Genomic DNA, 21,438 nt, shown 5'->3' with positions numbered 1-21,438 from the left:
CAGGTCTCCTCTCTGGTAATCACCTCCCACTCCCGCCTACAAGACTTCTCTCGTGCTGCTCCCCACTTACAGAATTCCTTACCCTGCCCAATCAGGCTTTCCCACAGCATTCAAATCTTTAGATGTTTTCTGCAATTCCATCTCTTTTTTTGAGCTAATCTTATTCCTGATTATACTGTTCACACTAAAGCACCATCACAACCATTCCAATCTCCACTCTAAGGAACATTTGCTCCTCTTATTTCAGCTGTGCCCTCTTCCACTTAGAATGTAAGCTCTCTAATGAGCAGGATCCTACATGCCCTCTGTTTTCATGTCTGCACTTATTTTGTTTGCCTTTTATGTCCTTGTTTTATGTATGTTCTCTTTTCCCTACTGTACGGCGCTGCAGAGTACTGTAACGCCTTACAAATGTACAATAATAATAATAATAATGCCGATATATCTCCAGAACCAGCCAGTCTTATCGGGATTTAAGACATTGTTCTCACCCACGGCTCTGATTGGATACTCACATGCCAACAATGGAATAAATGGCAAACAATTTCTCACTCAAGGTTACAATTTGGTAAGCTACCCAGTATTACAAAAGTTCTTCACTTGGTATTCCAAGGGGTATGCAGTAATATCACAGACTGACGCATTTCCTTACCATTCAGTAATTTGTTCAGAGGAATTTTAGACCTGTATCTGAAATCCGAAAAACAGCATATACTGCACAAGCATGAGCAGACTCTATTATGCACTGCCTAATAGCCAACACAATCAGACACAGCTATGCCTATCAGCTGTTGGATTCATTAACTGACATACTCAAATATATAAAAAGCGACTATATCCCTTTCAAAGTTGTCCATCCCTTCATAAAATATATGTACATACTTTTTTTTATTTATTTATTAAGTTACATTATAATTAATCTAAGATTATTTAATTTTTTGGGCGAATTGAGAAATACTGTGTGCTAGAAGGAGAGTTGTGAGTTGATCTGTCTTTAGGAAGTTGGTGAAAACCAAGGGAAAAAACAGCCCTAAGGAGACATTTAATGTCCTGTAGAAGAATACCTCTAATGTTTTCATTAATGGGAATACATAGTTCATGTTTTGTCATGCCTATATAAGGTTTATAATAGAAAATATGTTTTAATGTACTGCTGTAGTATTTCTACAGGGCCCAAAGCGAACTACCAGGCTTTCAGGGGATGCAGCTGGGTAGGGGGAGGGGCAATAGCACTTGCACTCTCTTCAACTATGGTAATTCCTCCTTTGAGGAGTGCCATAAAAAGTGTGGGAGGGGCAAATGGAGGGTACAGAGGACAGATGTTCCAGGCTTGGTGGGCTATACTGAGCATGTGCAGGGTCAGAATATGCACAGTGAAGTCCCTTCACATGCTTTGAAGCACATAACTGGGGTCTACTGGTCCAGAATCATAGCCCCCAACCCCTATACTTTGCTAGCCCAGCATTTAAATGTCATGCACTTGGTCAGTGTTGTACAACACCAAGCATTCGACAGTGAGGTCAGTCTAGTAGCAAATCAGAGTGCATGAGCTTCACTCTGATATGCTGACAGACTGTTCTTTTACTACTCTGGTGATTAGACTTGCGATCTCCAATAAAAGATTCTCGTGAAATGGCCATTGCAAAATTTATGAAGAGTTCAAATCATACATTTCTCCTGCAAATAAACCATTTAACGTTTCTTAACACAAACTCCATATATCAATATAGAGACTGCAAAAGATCTGATTTTCGCAGCAAGTTAATCCAATCTCAGAATGATGTTACCTGTAATTTTAATGGGATCCAGCTGAAGCCTTTCCAGCTTCTTCGCTACATCCCTCACCCATGGCAGTGCTATGAACATAGCACTTCCTCCATTCATCAGCAGCATTAGGTTAAATAGAGTTTGTTGAGGAGGGGGGACTTCACTGGGGCTCAAAGAGAAACCAAAGCATGGCAAATTACAGCAGTGTTACAATTCACATAGTATAGTGATTGTCACCACTGTATCCTACTAAATAGATCCCGATATCTAACTCCCTGGGAGGACAAGTAATTTCCAAGGCAATATGTTGCTACGGGGCATGGGGCTATTACTGTAGAGGGTTGAAGGGGGAATCTGCTGCTATGAGGGGAAGAACTGAGATTGGGCTGCTACATGCTACAGGATGGAGAGGTGAGAATGTGTTGCCACAGAAGGGAAATGTGTTACTACAGAGGTGATGGGAGTGGTGTGTTGCTATAGAGGTGATGTAGGGGATGTAAACTTACAGAAGTCAGAGGGGAATGTGTTACAGAGGAGGGGGCGGGGTGAGAAATGTGTTAGAGTGAAGAGAAAAAGTTGTTACTATAGAGGTGAGCGTGGTGTCAATACAGCGGTAAAGGAGGTTATCTGTTACAACAGAGGTAAGAGGGCAGAACACAGAGGTGAGGTAGTTGCATTATTACAGCGGTAAGGAGGTGACAGTGAGAAATGATTTGCTACAGAGGTGAGGAGAATATGTTACTAGAGAATAGGGACACGTGTTACTACAGAGGTGAGGCAGGCCAAATGTGTTACTGGGGCAGGCATGACTAACTTCTGAATTGATGTAACCACACCTAATACATGGTTTGACCAAGCCCCTTCTCGCAGTGCACCAATTCATGGCACAACTGATGTGTGGCATGATTGCAAAGACGTTTATGTTTAATGTATTTGACACATTTAATCAAGTTAAGTTTAATTGCATCCCAATAAAAAAAAAAAAGGTTGTGCAGCAGCTAAAGTGATAAAAATGTGCATACATTTTGAAATATAATAGCAGCATATTTGCTATAGTTTATATAGTTTTTATTCTAACATTGATACATTCCAAATGATACCAGTTATTTATGCATTCCATGTACACTGAAATAGATACCCATATTAATGAATAAGAAATTGAAATGCATGTTATGTAAAAATATTATATCTACAGATACAGTAAATATTGCAGGCAGAAAAACTGGTGTATTGTTTAACAAAACTGTCATAGCAAGGGGGATAAAGAAAGATATTTTTCAAATATTTGCACACAGCATGTGAGATAAAATGGACCAGCTTGATGTAACTAGTCCCCCTGTGTAGCAAGGGGGACCAACTGGTTCACACTGTAGCTAATATGTCCATATATCAGAGAGAGTTAAAGCTACTTAAATATCCATAAAATGTGCAAATTTTGTTTATTTTACATGAGCTAGTGTCTCATTAGGATGTAAAATACAGTGAAATGATTATTTTTAGTTTACGATCTAACTTCTATAAAAATAGGACACAGATTTTCTTTTCCGACCAGCCACTAAAAGGATTGCCCATTGTGTAAGAGAACAACTCTTGGCAAGTGTTCAACACATTGCTTGGGATAGTATAATGAAATCACTCTGGGCATGGATCCTGAACAACACATACAACCATGCTGCAGGATGGGATGGAAGAGATGCAAATCCGATATATAAAAGGTAAAACATTAACATTTCCTATTTCATAGTTTTCAGATTGATATTTATATAATGAATGTTTATGAGATAGATATAAGAGGTATGTATAATTTGCAGCACTTACAGAAGAAGCACTGTTAATTAGTATACTAAGTTCCTTTTTATGCAGGAAAGCATGAGGAAGATTTATCAACTAAGTTTTCATTGACATTCGCATGCATTGTCTATGTGAAAATACCTGTATGTGTCGTTACAAGCACCTAAACACAGCAGTTGTGCTCATTAAGTTTCTGTAGCACTTCAGGGATAGATGACAGTACTGACAATTAAGTAATCCGCACAGGAATCCGGAATAGGAGGGGAACATAAAGTTAAATTTCTTATGTTCTATTTCTTTCCAACATGCTAATTTGGTCATCTGAGGCTTGAGGCACTAGTAGTCCAGTGGCTTATACGCTGCTGAAAATGGACTTCATCTCTTTCTTTGTGTGTGACTTCTACCTAACTCATATCATGATTTAGTGTGCGCAAGCTGGTAAGAAATACACTGACCTTCGCTTACAAAGCGCAAAATTGCAGAGGAAAGCACAAATCCCTCTTTAGGGTTAACTATCCTAACATCACTATTATGTAGAACAAGGGACAGGCTAGGTCAAGGGGCATTTTGGCCAGGCTTTTAATTTTGTACAAACAATCAAAATGATCATGGCACATCCTCTACCTGCCTCTTGGCTGCCTAGCACGGCTATGCACTTTGCAGCCACACAGTTACTGGATATGATGGCGCTGACCATTCACCAGAGTATCAGAAGTACTGATTGGTGAATGGCATCCTAGTATAGCCAAACAAGCCCCCAAGGATCCCAGGAGACACAGTGGAACCACAGGAGGAGTAAGTTATTAATTTAGGTTGCCACCTGAAATCTGAGGTCTGCATTTTGTCACGAAGAGATTGGGGGTGAGCGGTGTTGCATTGTAAAGCTACCATTGACTAAAGGTCTGTTTAGTAAAATCACCTTAGGTCAGAATTCTGTAAAGTAAAGCCGTCAGACATTTGGGTGGTAAAGATTACAAAGTCATGTGCATTGTATTATTCAGGGATGTCTAGAATGCTCTCTGTATTGTACAGAGATCTATAGAATGCATTCTGCATTGTATATGTTATGTTCTTTGTATTGTATAGAGGTCACTAGAAAGCTCTGTGTATTGCATATCAGTTATTAGAATGCTGTCTATATTGTATATAGGTGACTAGCATGATCTCTATGTTGTGTAGAGGTCACCAGAATAGTGTCTTGATTGAACAGTAGTCATAAGGGGCATGTAAATGTTTTATTGATTATAGTTCATTGATATAACAGTTTTTCATATATTTCATTGGCTATATAAAACCCACACCTGGACGGTTTGCATAATGTCTATTTGAGCTGTTAGAATACCCTGGCCACTTGCTAGTGTTTACCACACAGAATAAAAGGTGCCACCTATAACTGCATAATTTGTCACAAAAGTGAATTATAAATACAAAATTAAATTCTAACACATAAAAACATACAGTAGACTATCTGGTAATAATTACTAATAACACCAATGTAAAGCTTTTTCATGATTGCATATATTCGAATGATTACTGCAGTTGTATTGAAATTGGGAACAAAATGCACCTTTTGGCATCACAGCCTAGGGTTAGATGTACTTGCAATTAGGTAAATAACCCTTCAGCAGACAAATAATAGTAGCATGATGCCACCTGTAAAGAGTAGGCTCAAAATTTATTGCGGCAGTGTGAAAACAAGATTTAATTTAGCGAGCAGAATTATTTAAATATTATACAGAGGTAGACGGTGGCAAATAAACACATAAACATAAACATGTTCACTCTGCCAAAGGAATTACATTTTGCACCAGCTCTTAGCTGGCAGTTTTCAGGTCTCATCCTATAATTTTAAAAAAGATGCATTTTGTGCCTTCTAGTTGCACTCCCGCGGAGAAGCATATTTCTAGACACACTCTAAACAATGTAATAAAAAGTTTAATATACACAAAAGTGATGCATATATCAAAAACAGTCCCAATGTCCCCACACATTTTGGCACGCTTTTAGTTTGTGGAGAAGTCTTTTGAGAACAGTAGATGTGCACCTTGATGTGGACAGGGTGGACAATTAAGGCACAGCGATGCAAAACCAAAGCATTGTGGAGTGTGGGTCCAGTGCTTACTGTGTTGTTTAGCTATTTATTTGTATTCTTTCATTTTGCACAATAATGTTTTAAATTTAGCAACTAAAAACTGGTTCTATTGTTTCTGTTCAATTCCCTGTTTTCACAAAGTATAGGACTGTATGTATTCAATTCATTGCACAGATTTTTTTCACTCATGTGCACTGAATTGTTGCCTCCTGAATCTGCTCACCAGCCTTTGAATAGCAAAAAGATTCAGGGACAACAGGATTCAATCACAAATGTGCTTGAAAACCATCCAAACAGCTTGGCCCAGGCACTATTTCCCTGGTCCAAGCTGTTTCAATTGAATCTAAATAATAAATAATTAATAACTCAAGCACCGTGCTCCCCCAAAATCCTTAGCCAATCCTAACACGTGTGTGTGATAGTGAAAAGTAACCTGGACCAAAAACTAACCTCAGCCAGTGATCATCTTCCCTGTGCCAAAAATTGCTGGGGCTCCTCCCAGCCCCCTTGGGTAGTGGAAAAGATTGGGTCACCTGGAGTGGCAATTTTTCATCTCCGTGGTCCCAGCATAATAGTAAGGGGTCACTAAGCAAGAAAATACAGGTAATGCTAGACTGCTTGCTAAGAGCCCTGTTGCTGAATTGACTGTGTCTTGAACTGCCAGGTAGTATCATTAGTTGCTCAGCCAAGCACAATCATTTTCTCATGCACCTGATGGTCACGTGCGGCCACCATAGAAAAACAATTGTGATTGTTTGAGTGGATAATGACACACCTAGTCAATTCAAGACACACTTAGTGAGTTGTCTAGCATTGCCCGTTTTGTTTTTTGGATTATAAATAAAACTTTCCCATTGGACTACAACACAAAGCAAAAAAGCAAAAATACAATTTTATATTAGCGTGGTGAAGAAGGGTTTTTGATGTTTTATTCAATTAATCTTCATTTTTAGATAGGTTTGCATCCTACTTTTCTGCATGGTAGACATTGAACGTAGGGTTTTGTGAGCAGGAAATTTGGATGCAAAACTAAAAGTTTTACGTGCAACTTTAAACAGCTGGAGTACTTCCATTAAATTAGGGAAAACTTTCAACACAATAATGGAACTTTGGTTGCACAAAATGCTCTATTTTCACATCCAATAAAAGTCCCCATATGTGGTATAGTTTCTCATAAATTCAGATTTTAAAAGTTACAGAGAACCAATTCCAAACACAGTACATTTCAAATAAAGAAACTAAAAAAAAAACAAGTAAAGCTTCTATGAGGTTTGTTGATCTTTTTTTGCACTTCTACAAGCATAACATGTATCATGGAAACACTTCTCAAAATCACATAAACCACAAACAGATTGGGACTAAATATAGTTACAGGATCTCACAGGACTTAAATAAATTCATTTAAAGTGCAAGCTGTAATTCAGCCCTTGCTTTGTATTTGTTGTGGTAGCAAAGAGAACACTAAAACATTCCACACATTTTAATTATAGCAATGCTACATAACATGATTTATACATTTAAAATAATATTTACCAATGCTTAATGATACAGTATTCACCAACACTTGCAGATATTTAATTGGGCTTAAATTTGTAGACTGTGGTTCATACAGATGCATAGTTGAACTTTTCACTATTTGGTTGCGAGTAACACTAGAACAAAATGCAGCTAAGCTTTGTAATACCTTTAAACATTAATGTGGCTGCACCTGTCAAATTTTGCCTTTCAGCATTAAGTCTGGAGAATGATGAACTATTTTAGTTGTTGTGATGAGATTCTTACTTAAAGGGGAATCTATCTGTTCCTCAGGTTACGATCAACAATCCCTCAACATTTGCAGCAATGTGTGTGCCACTGGCAAATTGGGGACTTTGTTGCGCAGATAGAATTTTTTTGTGCTGATCTTAAGTGGCTTGGATTGGCTATGTCTAGGGCTTAATTTGTCCCAAATTTTCTTTCCTAAATGTTGGGAGGTATCACTAATTTGCATATGCAGTATGTGAAGACAACAGATTACATCCAAACAATCTTGTTGCCTTCCAACTATTCCTCTTTTGGAGACCTGATTCCTCCTCTAGACTCAGAGGCAAATTTCCCCTTCTCTCTTTCTGTTCAGACTACCAATGCTTTAGGTTTGATGTTTAGACTTTGCATTGATAAATTTTTCCATTGTTTCCCAAAGTGTCTGTTGTACAGAGCAATAAAAAAATATAGTTACCATTACAGTTATACATTCTGCATATCATACCTCCCAACCATCCCCATTTAGGCGGGACAGTCCCGATTTGAGGGCTCTGTACTGCCATTGGTGGGAAAGTCGGTAAGTATTGTCTTTCACTGCTGCTCTCCATGGCACTAGTGCACACGGCAATGAAGGTGTTTGGAGGGTAGGAGAGAACGGGGAAACTTTGCTTTAAAAGCGCTTGGCACGTTCTCTGGGTGTGGCCACACCCCCATCCCAATGCTGCAGACTGTTTGACGGTATATTTTAAGGAAGTTAACAAAATGATAGACAGACAGACTCAATGGGTCTGAATCATTAAGGAAAGTAAGGCAAAAAAAATGAGTAAATTTTCTCCTGGACAAAATCATGTTACAGTGCAAGGGGTGCATATTAGTTTATTATTTTGCACATAAGTTCAATACTGGCTGTTTTTTAATGAAGCACACAAATACCTGATAGCTTTATTTTTACACTGAAATTTAAACTACAAATCTGTCCCTACATTTTAAATTTAGCTCCCCCTCCAAAGCAACATGGTTTTGCCATGGTGCAAAGTTACAAAATTGTTTTGCTTTACTTTTCTTAATGAATCAGGCCCAGTATGACTGCTTCATGGAATCAAAATTCAATCTGAATTGTAAACAGTCTTATTAGTAACGGTTCCAGTCAGAGCCAAATCGATCTACATAAGGAAATCTAGCACTCACAAGATGTTTTGTTTCCTCCGTTAGATGATATGTTGGCTCCATGCTGTCCTAGGTGGCCACCTTAGGTTTGCACTTATTTGACTCCTAGCTTGCCTGATATAACATTTTGCATGTAGCCTTCCAATATTTCTTTATATACTGTCTGTTAGCTTTTCTTTGACATATACTAATATGAGTTTTTGGTCTCGTTGATCATCATGTGCAATCTCAAGCATTTCATAACTGTCTGGGAGACTACTTATTAGCAATACTGCTACATGCAAGCCTTTTATTTCTTCTCCAATATGTAGGCAGTCTACCATTTCTAAGGTCCGCATTATTTAAATCTGCATATGCTGGACCCTAGTCAGCTTTGTTTGATATATTTTTCTGATTAAAAATGATTTACTGCTTAGATTTGCTCATTCATAGACTTTATGAAGCTTATCCCATGTTTCTTTTGTAGTTTCGCATTTACATATGTGTACAATCTGATCATGTATGGTAAGGGAGATGGTACTTTTTTTTACCTTCATCCAATCATCTTGGAGCAGAATAGGTTTGCCTCTTTAAAATATTTCCATTCACATTTTCACTTTAATCATCTATTACTGGCAGTTTTGGTTTGTCAGATTGACCTTTGAACTCTTGAATTGATATTAACAGCCATTTTTTTAAGCTTCTAACTTTCACTGTTGACCTAGGCACATAACCTGTTAGTAGCAGGTAATTTAGTTACGTTAAAGGTCATTTTATTGAAACTATACATGTATTACACTCACCTGTTGGTTTAGTGTGGAGATGTTGCCTACAGCACCCAATCAAATTCTAGCTCTCATTTTGTAGAATGTACTAAATAAATGATAACTAAACTCTGATTGGCTGCAATAGGTAACATCTCCACTTTTGCAAACCCACAGTTTAGTAAGTATACCCGTTAGACTTTGGTACTTAGTGATATGACAAGTGGTGTACTTGAGTGCCATATATAGAAAGATTGTGTTCAGGCAAAGAGGAGTCGGTGATATCACGGAGAGTAGCTGTAAGGTGCCTAGCAGAATGAAGTGTCAGAAAGTAGAATATGGATATCTGTTCGAAGAGCCATCCTGAAAGGAGGGTATGTGCAGAGATCGTCCACCTGTGTGTACCTAGTGGTAAAGGATATAGGAGCTAAAGGGAAGAGATACCCTGAAGTGAGGTGACATCTGGGCAAGTGGAACCACCATGGTAGTGCAAAGCGAGAATATCAGCATGGGGACAAACTGATGCTTTTCATTGCATCATTGCTCTCTGATTGACCAAGGAAGTGATCAGATGACCACAAGTTTCAACATAGGGTCAGTTGGCTACATGATGTGACCAGATAGCAGGAACGGTCTTGTAAATGGGTGTCAAGAGACTTTTTGCTGTAACTGATAAATATAAAATGTATTATCATACTGTACATAAATATAGATGTCAGAAAAAGTTTGATGCATGAAATTTATTTTATATAGTGTTGTGTGGGTCACCAATATTTTCCCACACCCTGCATTACTACTGTTGCTGTTAGAATCAGTGAAACCTCCTTTAAATTAATGACATTTGTACAAAGGAATAAAATAATTTGAGAAAGTGCAGCTACAAAAATTAAGACTACCATGTATGTGAAAGCAAAGGAAAAGATGTACATGCTGACACAGACTACTGTGCTGTTAATGTCTAAATGCACATTTGGCCTCAATGCCTAGCTCCTCCTACTTTCCTACCGCCCAACATTTAGAATCAAGAAATCCAGTCAAACTAAACCCTCCTCTGTTCCACCCAAGCACTGCCAACAAATGAGTAATCTATCCACAATACCTTATCTCATGTACGCCTGTGAGTGCCCTGTTAGACGCCTCTGATTTCCCTCCCTGTAAGCAAAGTTACAGACTTTTGAATTTGTTTTTATGAATGGTCTGGAGGTGTTAGTAAGCCAGTTTTTCATTCACATTGTAAAGTCAAGTGTGTATCATAATCAAGCATTGTGAGATCTGCTTCAAATGAAGTACGGTATATTACATACAAACATGTGACCAGCATGAAAAAGGGATCATCTATGGGCAATCGTGGTCCAGCAGCTTTCCATCAGACAAATTTATGGTGTAGGTGTGAATTGAGATGTCAAAATGTGGTCATAATCCTGCACAGACAGATGCACATTTTGCCTTAAACTGACTATTGTATATGACCCTAATAATTTTTATGTAATGTGTGGCTAGATAGACCTGTTCATATACAGTAATAACTAGTTCAGGTGGTATTCACATTTAATAGGCCTACTTTACTTAAAGTAAGCAGAATTCAGTTGCTTCAGGGTTTGTGCACAATGTTATCAGTGTTTACAGTCAGGTTTACTGGCTGATCAAATAACAACAATAACAATATGGTCAAACTGGAACCAGCAAACAACAGAATCAGCAATCAATGTCAATACAAACAAAGAAAGGCAGCAAGAATCAAAAGTTAGGAACAGACAAAGTTATCAACAGTTAATCACTCCACAGGCTCCAGAAAAGCTTGAACTATAATGCCCAATTAACTACTGCCAGGCCTCAGCTTTGGTATGGGCATTTGACATCTAGCCTGAGCACAGGAAGTACATATTCAATATTTGTTTTAGGTCGATAGTCAATAATGACATGTTACATAATTTATACAGATTTACATTTTCAAAGTGAAATAGATATACCTCAAAAATAATGAAATATATCAATATTTAAAGGACTAGTAATTTATGCTTAATTCTCATTATGAGTACCAACTGATTTTCCCCTTCTATGCCTTTTACAGTATATATGCATTAAATGAATATAGCAAATCAGGAAATGGGTTGTTGTTTTATATGTTGTCTGTAGCGTAATTACAAATGTATTACTCCTTACAGATTGCTAACCAGGCATTTAGTGCTCCATATTAAAATTATGAGGACTGCTGTAAAAAATCATAACGGAGTACCAATATAACCTTGGCAACAAGTGATCAGGAGTAATGGGCTGTTTATGCTCTGTCCACACCTGCAAGCGCTTTACATGCTGTCATAAACGTACTGGAAAACGGCTAAGAAGAAATACTGTTTTCTCTTGTTGTGGTAAAAGAAAAACTACAACAGCTGATCGGATCACAAGTGACTCACTTCTACGACAAATGGAATATACATTAGAAGACACAAATTTTGTAAGGTATGTTTTCCCTGGCCACCTAGTAATGCTGTTGGCACAAATATATATCACTGGGATATTGGAGAACTAGAGTAAAACATTGAGGTAATAATATGCAAACATGGAGAGAACATACAAACTCCACACAGATAAGGCCCTGGTAGGGAATAGAACTAATGACCCCAGTGCTGTGAGGCAGAAGTGTTAATCACTGAGTCAATGTGCTGTCCATATTAATGACTATATTATTAAAAGGTGACAATAATTGAATATTTTTTTTCCTGTGCATATGTAAGGTACACATTCCACATATATTTTGTATATATTCTACAGTGTATTGTATCTGTCAGTGCAGACCATACCTAGACCCGTATTCAATGAGACGCTTCTTAAGATCCACTTTGAGTTGAATACGGATGTGCGTACGTCCGATTTATGTGCGTTTTTAAAAAACGCACATTACGTTTCTTTTGCTTTGCTTAATGAGTCAAGCCCGGGTGTCTGGGAGTTTCATCATCAAACTTTTCACGGTGCTTTAACACTGTGCGATAGAATCTTGCACATAATATTGATGAGAGATTGGCAGAGGCAGCTGAATAAAGACACAAAGAAGAATTCAATTCTGGACAAAGTGCCTCTATGAATGCGCCGAATGCCAGGGTAGCTATTAAATTCTAGGACCTGCAATGCACATCGTGCCTGGAATAGGGATCGCTAAGCTCATTTTTGCTTCTAACTCCAGGGTATAATAGACTTGCGAGGCACTTTGCTCGGAAATGAATTCTCCCCCAAAGGTTATATTATGTGTTCTTAAGAGGACAAGACTTGTTTGAGTTCAACTGATGAAATTTTGACAAAGAAGAACATAGGAATGTAAACAAGAAGCCTAAAATAGCACAAGACCATAGATAATAACAAAAGAGTAGATTGTTTAAACCTTCTATAAAGGAAAAGTGGAGTTGTTGCCCATAGCAACCAAACATATTCTAGCTGTTATTTTCTAGAAAGTGCTATATCAGTGATGGGCAACGTGAAAAATTGTGGAGGGCCGCAAGTGCAGCCCTCTAGCCTTTGAAGGAGCCGCGCAGAGGAAGGAGGGAAAGCAGAGTGCATCCACAGATTCAAGTATCTAGGGAACTTCTTGCGCCTCTCTCTGGAGATCTAGTTGGGATCTCTGTCCAGGATCTGGATGGTCAGGATACATTTAAATTACAGCTGTCCACTACTGTACATTTTCTTCCTCAAGGGTTTAAGAGTAGGCCCAGTTTGATGATGATAATGAAGTGGAATCTAGAATCCCCACACAGTATGTATCGAATATGGGCCTGTTGAAGAGCCTGAGTGGGATGTAAAAGAGGTATAATAATCTTCTTAGAGACAGTAGAATGTGCCAGGTAAAATTGGTAATCTGTTTTAGTAATCCAGTCTCAAAATTCTATATATCACAAATTGAGGAAAGTCAGGCAACTGAGGAGTGTTAAGTGATCTATGGATGCTAAACAACAATGGTTTGAAGTCCAGGAAAAAGGCCCCAAAAAGGTCTCTACAGTCCACCAAGTTGGTGATTGTCTGGTAAACTTCAGAACTAGAGATTATCCAGATTGAGATCATCTCAAACTGAATATAGAAATGCATTATGATTATTATTATTATTGCAACCAAGCAGATTCTAGCTTTCATTTATTTAGTACCTTCTACAAAATGACAGCTATAATCTGATTGGTTGCCATAGGCAACATCCCCACTTTCTGAAACCCGCAGCTTAGTAAATCTAGCCCTAAGGGCAATTTAATAACAGCCAATTAACCTACTAGTATGTTTTTAAAAATGTGGGAGGAAATCGGAGTGCCCGGTGGAAACCCACGCAAACAAGGGGAGAACATACAAACTCCTCACAGATAAGGCCATAGTCGGGAATCAAACTCATGACCCCAGTGCTGTGAGGCAGAAGTGCTAACCACTAAGCCACCGTGATGCCCACATTAAAACTAGCAATGATATCGCACATTAAAAATACCATTGATAACACACACTAAAACTAGCAATGGTACTGCACATTAAGACGAACATAAAAAAATAAACATTGATAACAAAACACCAATTTTGACTATACATGTCTGTTATGTGTGTAGCTATGTATACCCTTATATAATTCAGCAACTATGTTAGCGGTTCCTCTTTTTTATTAATCAATATGAAAGCAATTATGCCACTCACATTAAAGCTTTAATTAGATAACATTATATATATATATATATATATATATATATAAAGCAGCAACTATGTTATAGGATCCTCTATTTTATTAATCAGTAGCAGGGTGGTTATCGAAGCCAGCCACTTATTATAAAGCTGTCATCATATATATATATATATATATATATATATATATATATATATATATATATATATACATACACACACACACACACACAATTACAGCTTTAATATAAGTGGCTGGCTTCAGTAATTACTTTAATGATGATTACTAAATTACAGTCTGCCCCTCCTGTATGACTACATTAACCTGCCACTCTGGCGTGGATGGGCTTTACTAGTATAATATTAATGTTTAAGTAGTTTGTATATTTAGTGAAAGATAACTGAAAAAAAATTATATGCATATACATATTCAAGAAAACCCTTCATAGCGTTATTATTTTACTTGATGAAATATGTTAAAAGTAGCCACCTATAGCAGCTAGAATATATATATATATATATATATATATATATATACATATATTTATTTATTATTATCATTTATTTGTTAGGCGCCACAAGATTTCCGCAGCGCCGCACATAGTACAAACAGTAGACTATACAGGGTATAACAGTACAGAACAATAAACAAAAAGGACCAATACTTCAGAAACTCCAGGCAGACAGATGCAATAGACACGGAGCAGAAGAACGGGTGAGGAGACAGGAGGGAAGAGGGCCCTGCTCATGCGAGCTTACATCCTAAGGGAGGGTTAAACAGACCAGGCACAAGAGGAGCCAGTTGAGGGAATGGGAGAGAGGGGAGAATGAGTGGAGGAGATGGGGGTTAAGTGGATGGTTGGTAGGCTTTGAGAAAGAGGTGAGTTTTGAGTGCACGTTTGAAGGAGCACTGAGTAGGAGAGAGGCGGATGGAGCGAGGGAGATCATTCCAGTGAAGGGGGGCTGCACGGGAAAAGTCCTGGATTCTGGAATGGGAAGAGGTGATCAGAGTGGAGGATAGGCGGCGGTCATTGGCCGAGCGCAGGGAGCGGGCGGGAGTGTGAATGGAGAGGAGGTTAGAGATATAAGGGGCAGTAGAATGTGAGAGAGCCTTGTAAGTGGTGGTGAGAAGTTTGAAAATAATTCTGTAGGGGAAGGGGAGCCAGTGTAGGGCAAGGCAGAGAGGGGAGGCAGAGGAGGAGCGGCGTGAGAGGTAGATGAGTCTTGCGGCCGCATTGAGTATAGAGCGGAGGGGGGAGAGAAGGGAGTGGGGGAGGCCGGTGAGGAGGAGGTTGCAGTAATCCAGGCGGGAGATGATGAGTGCGTGTATGATGGTTTTGGTGGCCTCCTGAGAGAGAAAGGGACGGATGGGGGCGATGTTGCGTAGTTGGAAGCGACAGGCTTGGGCAAGAGAATGAATGTGGGGGCCAAAAGAGAGAGAGGAGTCAAGGGTGACACCCAAGCAGCGGAGTTGGGTGACAGAGGAGATGGTGGTGTTCAGGGCCGGACTGGCCATCGGGCACTTCTGGCAAATGCCAGAAGGGCCGATGGCTAATTGGGCCTATCCGATGGGGGCACTATGCCCACCCGAGCAGCGCAGCTCACTGTGCGCTGCTCGGCGGAGGGAGTTCAATGTGATGTGCGGTCATGTGATATTAATCACATTGGACAGCACCTGTCACATGGTGCGCATCCCATGTGATCACTGGCAACAGCCGCACATCACATTGAGCTCCCTCCGCCGAGCAACAAGGTAAGTGTATATTACTGAGGGGGGGCTGTGTATATTACTGAGTGGGGGCTGTGTATATTACTGAGGGGGGGCTGTGTATATTACTGAGGGGGGGCTGTGTATATTACTGAGGGGGGGCTGTGTATATTACTGAGTGGGGGCTGTGTATATTACTGAGGGGGACTGTGTATATTACTGAGGGGGGCTGTGTATATTACTGAGGGGGGCTGTGTATTACTGAGTGGGGCTGTGTATATTACTGAGGGGGGCTGTGTATATTACTGAGTGGGGGCTGTGTATATTACTGAGGGGGGCTGTGTATATTACTGAGGGGGGCTGTGTATTACTGAGTGGGGGCTGTGTATATTACTGAGGGGGGGCTGTGTATATTACTGAGGGGGGGCTGTGTATATTACTGAGTGGGGGCTGTGTATATTACTGAGGGGGGCTGTGTATTACTGAGTGGGGGCTGTGTATATTACTGAGGGGGGCTGTGTATATTACTGAGTGGGGGCTGTGTATATTACTGAGGGGGGGCTGTGTGTATTACTGAGGGGGGGCTGTGTATATTACTGAGGGGGGGCTGTGTATATTACTGAGGGGGGGCTGTGTATATTACTGAGGGGGGCTGTGTATATTACTGAGGGGGGGCTGTGTATATTACTGAGGGGGACTGTGTATTACTGAGTGGGGGCTGTGTATATTACTGAGGGGGGCTGTGTATATTACTGAGGGGGGACTGTGTATTACTGAGGGGGGCTGTGTATATTACTGAGGGGGGCTGTGTATTACTGAGTGGGGGCTGTGTATATTACTGAGGGGGGCTGTGTATATTACTGAGGGGGGGCTGTGTATATTACTGAGTGGGGGCTGTGTATATTACTGAGTGGGGGCTGTGTATATTACTGAGGGGGGCTGTGTATATTACTGAGGGGGGCTGTGTATTACTGAGTGGGGGCTGTGTATATTACTGAGGGGGGCTGTGTATATTACTGAGGGGGGGCTGTGTATATTACTGAGGGGGACTGTGTATTACTGAGTGGGGGCTGTGTATATTACTGAGGGGGGCTGTGTATATTACTGAGGGGGGGCTGTGTATATTACTGAGGGGGGGCTGTGTATATTACTGAGGGGGGACTGTGTATTACTGAGGGGGGCTGTGTATATTACTGAGGGGGGCTGTGTATATTACTGAGGGGGGACTGTGTATTACTGAGGGGGGGCTGTATATTACTGAGGGGGGCTGTGTATATTACTGAGGGGGGCTGTGTATTACTGAGGTGGGGCTGTGTATATTACTGAGGGGGGACTGTGTATTACTGAGGGGGGCTGTGTATATTACTGAGGGGGGGCTGTGTATATTACTGAGGGGGGGTTGTGTGTCTCACTGACTCGGGCTGTGTGTATTACTGAGGGGGGCTGTGTGTCTCACTGACTGGGGCTGTGTGTATCTCACTGACGGGCTGTGTTTCACTGAGGGGGGCCTTTGTTTCACTGAGGGGGGCTGTGATAAATGTAATGTTTTATTATAATGTATGTATGAATGCCCCATGTTGGCCACACCCACAAAACAATGAAGTCACGCCCTTTTCGGTGCTGCCGCTGCGCGGCGGCACAAAGCTTCTTTCATGCTTGAACTGAGGTGGGCCTCTGTATTTTAAATGCCAGGGCTGATTTTTAGTCCCAGTCCGGCCCTGGTGGTGTTGTTAACGACAATGGAGAGGTCACGGTGGGATGATATATATATATATATATATATATATATATTATTCTAGCTGCTATAGGTGGCTACATTTGATATTTAATCAAGTAATAATCATGCAATGAGGGTCTTCTTGAATATGTATATACATGATTGAAAAATAAAACAATCTGTATAAATATGTACATAACCAGTAAAAGTGTGACGACTTACCCAGACACTTGTTCTAACACCTGGGAGGAGCTGCTGCAGCTGCGCATGCTCAGCAGCTCCGTTTCGGCCATCTTAAAATGTACAGCAGCACTGCTGTACATCTATTAGACATTAAGGGCTAGATTTACTAAGCTGCAGGTTTGAAAAAGTGGGGATGTTGCCTATAGCAACCAATCAGATTTTAGCTGTCATTTTGTAGAAAGTACTAAATAAATGAAAGCTAGAATCTGATTGGTTGCTATAGGCAACATCCCCACTTTTTCAAACCCGCAGCTTAGTAAATCTATCCCTAAGTCTTTTCGGGTGGAGGAGCCGAACAAGCAAGGGAACAATCGGATCACCAAATGACAGGTGAGGTGATCCAATCAGCAGGGGGCTGAAAAATACTGTGCAATGTCAAATGAAAAAGCACTAAAGCACTTTATTAATTAATTACAAATAAATTGCACACAATAATTTACTACATAAGTATTTATCCCTTTTACGAAGATACACCTAAATAAATTCCTCTGTCTTCTTCAGAGATCACAAAATTAATTGATTGGAGCCCATCTCTGTACGGGATGTAGTAAATTTGTTTTCTTGACAACAAACTGTTAACAGTCAGGATGTCAACACGTTCAGTGTGCCTACAGGGTTGTAGTACTAGAAGCACCAGCATGCCCAAATTGTTAATGGCAGCCTGGGCTTGCTGGGACCTGTAGTGCATCAGGGACAAAATGGTGTTTTTAAGATTAAACTATTTTGTATTACCTCACACCCAAGGGTTTGGGAAAAGCCCTAGTTTTGTCAGCATGGGGCTGGGTACCCCAAGGGGGGCACTTTTTTTTTTGTGGCCCCCATCTCCCTAAAGAATCCAGCCCACTGCAGACCAGCCTGGGGTTGGTTGTCATTATGGCAGTGGAACCTCATGCTTGTACCACTGTAGGCTGGAAGCGCTAGGGTTAAGCTGTTTGGGGAGGGGTGGCATGCTGATATTTGATATTTTTTTTTTTTTTACTGTATTATGTACTGTATTGTGCCACGGGACCGGCGGCTGTATTGTGCCAGCGGCTGGCGGTGATATTGTCATTTGAATGTTGACTTTACTACCTGTCACTTGTCACAATTTTAATCCTGTAGACACGCAGAACCTGTCGACATTTTGGTGTGGACAGTCACAGCGTCAACAGTTCATACCCAACACCTGTGTACAATTATAGATTCCATTTATTAAAAAAACACCTGTCTGAGACTAGTACACCAGTTGGTTTATGCATTTCCAAACAAGAGCTTCACAATGAAGAACGCCCAACAATCCAGGTAAATCAGAAAAAAGTATTTAAAAGCATAATTTAGGGGAAATATATAAGAAGTTTAATATCCCTTAGATCACTATCAAGTACATAATAAGCAATGTAGAGAATATGGCACAACTGTAAATTTGTCTAGAACAGACCATCCTCATTAACTATTGCAAATCTGACAGTCTTCCACGGCAAAGAAAAATCATTGCAAAACATACCAAATCGAAGAAGATTCTATGGTCTAATGCAGGCCTGTCCAACCTGCGGCCCTCCAGGTGTTGTGAAACTACAAGCCCCAGCATGCTTTGCCAGTAGACAACCTGTTGATAGCTGGAAGGGCATGCTGGGACTTGTAGTTTCACAACATCTGGAGGGCCGCAGGTTGGACAGGCCTGGTCTAATGAGACCAAAACTGAAACTGGACCCAGAGCTAGTTGTTATGTTTGGTGTAAGCACTGTGCACCATCCTAAAAACATTCTAACAGTCTCCAACTATCCCCAACCAACCTGATAGAATTTGAGCAATATTGCAAAGAAGAATAGATGAATATAATCAATTACTTTCAGTTTTTTATTTGTACATTATCCACACAGTATAGCAGTGGTTTTCTTGAAGTCCTTCTTTACTGATGCTAAACTCTTGATAGAGTTGCAGCAGAGACTTTCTAATTTAAATCTGTAATGCAGGACTGACACAATTTGCTATTGTTGCAGTTTCTTGACACTGATTCTGTGTACATTAACTGTTTTTTTATTTGCAAAGAAAAAACTTTAGGGTTATTGTTGTGTTGTTATTGGTCCTTACAGGTTATTTTGTATTGAACACTGGTAATAATTCACAAATAAATCCATTTTATCTCATGAAGTGAAATAAAATGTGAATATTTTTTGTTTTTAAAAGCCAATGTAAATGTGATGGTCTGGAATAATTCTTCAGGGTCCAAAGTGTTCTCCACAGAAAATTTTGCCAGCCGGGTGGCATCAAGAAGTAGTCGGGTGGGAGCCTTCGCAATCATTAAATGCTGAAATCCTGACCCAAGATTATTTAGTGTGCTCTGCTTCAGGCAATTCCTTAAACAGGTTTTAATTTGCCTTTGCCAAACTTTAGACAATTGGGGCAGCACATCTGAAAGCATCATTAGTGAAGCTGAGAAATTGTCTCTTCTTATATATTTGCTTAAACCTTCAGCTGTGATGTCATTACATTCAGTGCCCTCTTTCCAGTGCGCAATGACACTCACTAAGCATTCACTTAAAGACTGTACAGCAAAGTCAACAGACCTAGTGTCACTAGCCATTTTAAGTTTAATCTGAGCACTGTTCTATATAATTTGGATTTCAGTTGAACTAACTGGGGAATTTTGAAAAAAGAATAACAGTTGTCTTAAGATATCGTTAAACTTTACTAAATAAGACACCTCAGCAGCTACTTGGGCAATAGCAAGAGCCATGGGGAGTGGTCCCCAGTAAGAAGCACTGTCTTTACAGTTCTTTATATAGGTATTCTCCCACTCTCCCCTGAAGTTTTACACCCCCTGTAACGCAGCATTGACACGCCTCCTGTGATACCATACTGGCACTCCCACGTGAACCAATATCGACACCCCGCGCCCCCCCTGCAAACATACCCTGACACCCGGCAATCATTAATCACTATGACGAGCCGACCTAAAGGCAGTGACCCATGATTAAGTAAATTAACTTGATTTCAGCAGTCTGCCTTTACTACCTCTCTTGCATTACTTCAACCTCCTCCACAACTACACAGCAGCAGCTTACACCTCCGAAACAGCGAATCAACACTCGGCTATCACATGATAATAGACACAGGAAATTTGAGAGACCCTATGGGATTGGTCCTTTGCAAATAGCCCGATGATTGGATACTGGCATAGAACGTGGTGATCGGCTCTCTGTGACAGATTGGGCAGGTTGGATGTAGCAGGAAAGTACATTGTAGAGCTGTAGAACTTCCGGTAGAAATCGACGTCCCTACAGCGAACAATCACACAGCGACAGCCCTGACAGGTATGACAATGGATTGTATACCTACAGTGGGCGTATATCCGTATAAAATATCTAGTGGTAAGGGTGCAGGTGGCTGGTAAATTAATTATTGCCAGCTGTCATGTAGCGTCCTTGGCTGGCTGCTGTGCTCCCCCTCGCTCACTCACCTGTGTTCACCTATCACTGCAGATACCATCCTTCTATTGGCTCTCTATGTTGTCAGGCGAGTGCTGCTTCAACTGTGCAGGTTGTGAGACCTGTATGCATATTTAGCTCTCCAGCTAAAGACTGATTGTAGTTGCCTTGTCTGATTTGTAGAAAAAGTTTTTCTTTTTGTATCTGTGTTAAAAACGGTTAAATTAAACAGCAACTGCAATGACATTTATATTAAGACTCAGTCCACTCTAAAACTTTTAAGGGGCCATAAAGTGAAGTCATTGGAGCAGGCAAGAGTGACAAAATTAAGGACATCTTATTTTCTGTTGTTGAAAGTGGTATTTACCACTTTCAACACCATATTTTTTTCGTCTGTGTCCTAAGGTGTACAGGAAAAA

The 21,438-nt window shown here is 40.2% G+C and overlaps 1 protein-coding gene across 4 annotated transcripts in view; it reads left to right on the top strand.

Annotated features, from left to right (window-relative positions):
- OTULIN (OTU deubiquitinase with linear linkage specificity) overlaps positions 1-21,438 on the top strand; it is an 85,192-nt gene that overhangs the window by 30,041 nt on the left and 33,713 nt on the right. For 2 of the 4 annotated variants that reach the window (XM_075212920.1, XM_075212919.1), the window contains 2 exons: positions 3,295-3,482; positions 11,469-11,763. In XM_075212920.1, coding sequence (XP_075069021.1) covers positions 11,573-11,763 — 191 coding nt within the window. In that variant the 5' untranslated portion in view covers positions 3,295-3,482; positions 11,469-11,572. Of the gene's footprint in view, positions 1-3,294; positions 3,483-11,468; positions 11,764-20,538; positions 20,906-21,438 lie in introns of those variants that run through there. The other 2 variants (XM_075212921.1, XM_075212922.1) reach the window with 2 other exon arrangements.

The sequence above is a fragment of the Mixophyes fleayi genome, chromosome 5, assembly GCF_038048845.1.
Source record: "Mixophyes fleayi isolate aMixFle1 chromosome 5, aMixFle1.hap1, whole genome shotgun sequence".
In the NCBI taxonomy this organism is placed as follows: domain Eukaryota; kingdom Metazoa; phylum Chordata; class Amphibia; order Anura; family Limnodynastidae; genus Mixophyes; species Mixophyes fleayi.
This window is presented reverse-complemented; position numbering and strand designations above follow the sequence as displayed.